At 37.8% G+C, this 5,321-nt stretch overlaps 2 protein-coding genes across 2 annotated transcripts in view; one reads left to right on the top strand and one right to left on the bottom strand.

Moving 5' to 3' along the window:
• LOC101311407 (gamma aminobutyrate transaminase 1, mitochondrial-like) overlaps positions 1-2,024 on the top strand; it is a 6,039-nt gene extending 4,015 nt beyond the window's left edge. The window contains exons 15-19 of the mRNA XM_004305847.1: positions 900-990; positions 1,088-1,166; positions 1,292-1,367; positions 1,803-1,857; positions 1,953-2,024. Coding sequence (XP_004305895.1) covers positions 900-990; positions 1,088-1,166; positions 1,292-1,367; positions 1,803-1,857; positions 1,953-2,024 — 373 coding nt within the window. The remainder of the gene's footprint in view (positions 1-899; positions 991-1,087; positions 1,167-1,291; positions 1,368-1,802; positions 1,858-1,952) is intronic.
• Positions 2,025-2,347: 323 nt separating this feature from the next.
• LOC101311118 (glycine cleavage system H protein, mitochondrial-like) lies at positions 2,348-3,759 on the bottom strand. Its single transcript, XM_004305846.1, has 3 exons — positions 3,669-3,759; positions 2,842-3,101; positions 2,348-2,665 (listed from the first exon to the last, which is right to left on the bottom strand). Exons 1-3 carry the CDS (start codon positions 3,757-3,759, stop codon positions 2,516-2,518), a joined length of 501 nt encoding a protein of 166 aa, XP_004305894.1. The 3' UTR covers positions 2,348-2,515.
• Positions 3,760-5,321: the final 1,562 nt, after the last annotated feature.

The following is a 5,321-nucleotide window of genomic DNA, read 5'->3' as shown; positions in this document are numbered from 1 at the left end:
ACCTAACAACGAATAATCATTGTGGTTGTAGCTCAAGAACTATGTTCTTGAGTTTGGGTGTCCAAAGTAGATTTTGGATCCTTTTGATTCAACTGTCTGTTGTGTTTAAAATAATTTCGTACTCTGGAAATCTATTCCTTTCCATTCTGAAGTTTTAGAACTTGTTTTGTTACTTCAAAAGTCGAATTAAAGCTTCCAAAATCAAGTTTATTAGTTGCTGCAAATTTCCAGAATTCTGCAGAAAAGCTGATTTTCTTGCCTACTTTGCGTCTTGATATCTTTCAGCTCAGGCTTTTGTTTTAAAATCCGAAAGTACCTTTGTAAAGTTCATATATTCATATTTATGTGTGTAAAATTTCAGAGGATTTGGTTAACATTTGGTTTGTCAAATTGCTTGCCAAAAACATTAGCAGATTCAGCCAAAAGCTGAAATTTTCTGGGTTTTCAGATTTTTGCTTCAACTTTGAGAGAGCATAACTTCCTATCCACGGCTTTGTTTTCAAAACTTAAGCTATGTACTTAAAACTTGTAATCCTATATTTATAATAGGCTTTGGTTCATAAACTTTTGTTGGATTTGAGTGAGTGGAAAGTGAAGCCAAAAACCACAGCTTACTTACTGTTTGGGAAGCCATGGCTGGCCAGAGAGAGAGAGAGAGAGAGAGGTGGGGTGTTAAATGGAATTTCCAGTTGAAAAATATGTCCAGTCAGGAACTTAACCACTGATTTGGACGGCGACTTAACGGATGGACCAAATTGTGTGACATTGGATAGTTAATGGAGTAATCGATTGAAATTGAAAGTTAATGGAGTAAACTGTCGAGTGCATGAAAGTTAATGGAGTGACCAGTAATTAATTTTTTTTATACTAGTGAGCCATAATCCCTTCACTTGTTGTAGGGAAAGAAAAATCGTTGAACAAGTAAAGAGCATTGCCCCACAGTTTCAAGATGGTATAAGAGCCTTCTCTGATAGTCCCATTATAGGAGAGGTAATTCTTGTTCCTTAATTTTCCAAATTATAGATGTCACTAGGAGAAATTATGATCACCGAGACATTAACATGTTAGTGCTCCTGTCATTTTGCAGATACGGGGAACTGGATTGATCCTTGCTACAGAATTTACAGACAATAAGTCACCTAATGATCTATTCCCTCCTGAATGGGGTATATACTTGCCGTCTTTTCGATTAGATTTTGTGATTTCTGCCTGGTCATTGGTACATAGTTGAGACCAGAAGCAAAGTTGGATACTTCCATGTTTTCATATGTTGCTTAATGAACAATGATAGGGGTGGGAGCATATTTTGGAGCCGAATGTGAGAAGCAAGGGATGCTGGTACGTGTTGCTGGTGATACCATAATGATGTTGTTGTCTACAACCACAAGAGCAAAACACTTGAGCATAAACACATATATAGATACAACTTATACAAGATCATATACACCGTAGGTAGACCGAGAGCTCCGAGGATAAGGGATCTTCTATGCAGCACTTAGTTGCCAAGCTCAGATTGAGAGAGACTCGTATTGGCGTAGTTTAGAGTGTGCATAGGGACCTCCTTATATACTGCACTTTGGATGGCTCAAACTCTGTCCATCAAAGAGTTTGAGTTCCACTAGAAAACAATAATATTAGTCCATCTCTATTATCTTGTTTGACAAGATAATTTAATTGTATCTCATTACTTATCTAACCATTTCATTTAGATAAATATATCATGATAATGTGCTTTTAATCCCACAATGTTTATTCTGCATATATTATGGAAGTTGTCATGCCTTAGGACTCAACATGCTAAGTCCATTCCAACAGATGTCCCCTCCATTTATAATTACTCCTAGTGAGGTTGATGAGGTAAGAGATACATTATCCTCAACATGATTCCTATCCCCCTGAAAAGATTACAAATTTGAAGAGAACTCTAAGCAAGAATGTATTTTGATTTTCAGTTAATCAGCATATATGGGAAAGCATTGAAGGCTACTGAAGAGAGGGTGAAGGAGCTCAAGTCTCTCCAGTAGTTGCTATTTACAGTAGCTGATGATGATGGTGAAAAATTTGTAGCCCTCATGTAAAGCAAAATCCATTCGCTGTTCTCCTTTCCTTCCCTTGTACCAAACTTAATTTTATTTATGGACTACCTTCCATATTTCTCTACTTTGCTTTCTTGGACTACCTTCTCTCCTAGAAATATAACTATTGGTCTTTGAGACTCTCAGAGTGGATCAGGTGCTTTTATCATTCATTCATTCATGGTTAATATGTTTCAATTGTTTCAGCAAGTTCGGTGTTTCTTGCATGCCACTAGCGTTGTTAGTTGTTACATTCGATCACCAAAAGAAACAAATCCAAAGACGAGGAGTTGCAATTAATTTCGAAATGCAAATTAACCATCCATGCAGATAACAAAATTACTCCTACCACATCAGGACTGACAAAGGTGACATAAGCACTCATCTAATACACAACATCGACAGTGCCATTTGAACTTGACATTGATGATACAACATATCTAAGTGTTCGCAACTGGTTCATCAATGTTTGGGAACTTGTTCTCCACATAGCTCACGTACTCATCATAGTCCATTAGCTTATTCAGCTCCTCTTTGTTGCTCATTTCCACCTTCATGATCCATCCATCTTCATATGGACTTGCATTTACCTGCGTCATAATACATCACAGACAGACAAAAACAGAAGCACTGAATAGTGATTACTGAGATACTAAAGTGAACAATAAAAATGCTTACCAAAGCTGGAGAAGTACAAAGCTGGTTATTTAGACTTGCACTAATAATCAGTTAGTTTTAAATGATTAACGAAAGCAATTGTTCTTACCAAACCAGCAGTCGTACGAAGCTTTTCATTTACTTCAACTATATTGCCAGAGAGTGAAGAGTGAAGGCCCTTGCTGGCTTGGACAGACTCAACAGTGCCACATCTAACACCTTGTGCCACATCTTCACCGGTATCAGGCAGTTCAACATGGATAATACCACCCAAGTGCTTTTGAGCATAGTCACTCAACCCTATTGTAGCCAACTTCCCATCAACTCTCGCCCACTCATGCGACTTGGCATACTTCAAACTCTTTACAACTGAAGACATACACAACATATATACCACTTGAAAATAAATCTGAATCCTCTTTGATTATGAGGAATCATGAACATATATATGATAAGAGTTCCCAATATCAATTTGACATTTTCTGGTTGGCTTGCTGTGAGTGTAGCTTTTAACTTTTCATGCTGCAACATTGTTTCTCCTAGTGAAAGTCTGAAAGAACACTCCACAACAAAGCTGTTTAATTATGTTTTAATTAACTGTGAATTATAGAGGTCCGTTGGCAGTGCTTATAAGAAACGCTTTTGCGATCCAGCACTTTTACTTGTTAGAAGCGTATAAAAGCTTTTGTTATAAGCAGATAGAAGCTTTTGTTAGAATGACATTGAAGGTTAATTTTCACTGCTTTATTTGGTAATTAAAAGCTTACAAGTGCTTCCTGAGAAAGCACATGAAGCACGTACTTCTCCACAAAGAACTGAAAACAGATGGGGCAATCCCATGACAGAATATGATGTACTTCTTACTTATACAGACAAGATCGAAACACCATACAAGCAAAGATTCGTATACAAGTTCTAGAGCTAAATTAAACATACCAGAAGAAAAGCCTCTAGAGGAAGGACCTGAGGTGTTCATGTTCATCAGATACAGAGAAGCCCTGGTTGCGCAAAACATACTCAATGCCATCACTCTCTCTGTCTCTAGAGTCTTATATATAGATATACAACGAATAAGATATCAGATATGTTTAGCTGCACCGCTGCGGCAGCTTCTTACCGTCATTGTAACTTGGCATGAAGATAACACGTGTATAGGAAACTCTGTGTATGGAAATAACGTGTCATCAACTAACGGTGCATGGTATCACTGTTCATCACAGAGCCAATTTTAGAGTACGTACCAGGCTCGAGGAGCTAGGAGAATACTGCAGCCAATAATATTGCTTTAAACGATTCATTAGCAATTTCGAATTCTCATCTTTGTATTAATCTAGAAAATATTCTACATGTCAATTGTTATTAGTCATTACTTATTGAAAGCGAGTAGGTTTGCCGATCGATTTGGTTATCACGCTAATGTGATTATGAATCGGATCTTATTCTCAGTAATCGACCTCATCGATCATATCTTCATAATAAGTGAATACTGCTGGTTGAGAGAGAGAGAGCTTCTAACGAAAGAAGAAACTTTTGACGCTTCTTTGAACTTGCATGTTATTGAAGATGATCAAGACGTACTGCTCAGGCTTGGAAGGAGATCTCTCATTCGTGCATGGAATGGTATTACCAATCAACCCGGCCGGTCTGTACGTTTGTGTGTGTGTGTATCTCAGTTTCATTTCTTTTCTTTTTTGAGTGTTTTAGATGGTATATATCTAGCTAGCTAGGTCAAATGGGAATATGATGATGATCATAATGCAAGCGTTCATCACCAAAAATCTTCATGCATAACAAAGTAATCACATCCACTAAGTCACTAACCTATAAATAGTTAAATACCCACTGTTAAGGGCAAGCCGCGGCGTAAGCACCTTCAGGCTTTGGCTGATAAAGCTAAAGCTCGGTTATCAAGATGGAAAGGAAAGCTTTTATCAATGGCTGGAAGGGTTCAGCTGGTTCATGATGTGTTTCAGAGCATGCTTCTCCATAGTTTCTCCATTTATTTATGGCCTGCTTCTCTTTTGAGTCATCTATCAGCTTGTGCCAGAAATTTTATTTGGTCTGGTGACCTGGCTATCAGAAAATTAGTCACTGTTTCTTGGCAACAAGTTTGTATTCCAAGGAATGAGGCAGGTCTGGGCCTTCACAACCTAAAGGCTCTTAATACAGCTGGTCTTATAAGTTTGGGTTGGCAGACTCTTTTACAAAGCTCTTCATGGGGTTTTTTTGCTCGTAAGCTTTTTACTATTTTTTGACACATGAAGTTTCAGTATTTTACTTCATATGTTTGGCATGGGCTCAAACGGGTGCTTCCTCTTCTTTTTGATCACTCAAGATGGATTATTGGAGACGGAAATTCTGTTTTATTTTGGTCAGACAAATGGTTGAACTCTTCTATTGTTCAGCAGCTAAATATGGGTTCTTTGTCTCATCTGTTGAAATCTCGTGTTGCTGATTTTATCTTGGACCAACAATGGGCTTTACCTTCTCGCTTTTCTAATTTACACTACCAGGACAAGTACTTTAACCGACGAAAAATTTTCGTCGACCTGTTATCCTAATTCGTCTGCTAAGGGCTTAGCCGACGAG

The sequence above is a fragment of the Fragaria vesca genome, linkage group LG6 (assembly GCF_000184155.1).
Source record: "Fragaria vesca subsp. vesca linkage group LG6, FraVesHawaii_1.0, whole genome shotgun sequence".
In the NCBI taxonomy this organism is placed as follows: domain Eukaryota; kingdom Viridiplantae; phylum Streptophyta; class Magnoliopsida; order Rosales; family Rosaceae; genus Fragaria; species Fragaria vesca.
The sequence above is the reverse complement of the archived record's forward strand: the minus strand, read 5'-3'. Positions and strand labels throughout refer to the sequence as shown.

Excerpts from the sequence above, each read along its gene's own strand:
- LOC101311118 (XM_004305846.1), bottom strand. The coding sequence starts at position 3,759 with ATGGCATTGAGTATGTTTTGCGCAACCAGGGCTTCTCTGTATCTGATG. Across the intron at positions 3,102-3,668 it reads CTCTAGAGGCTTTTCTTCTG|TTGTAAAGAGTTTGAAGTAT; the intron begins GTATGTTTAATT and ends GTATGTCTTCAG. Across the intron at positions 2,666-2,841 it reads TTCGTACGACTGCTGGTTTG|GTAAATGCAAGTCCATATGA; the intron begins GTAAGAACAATT and ends ATTATGACGCAG.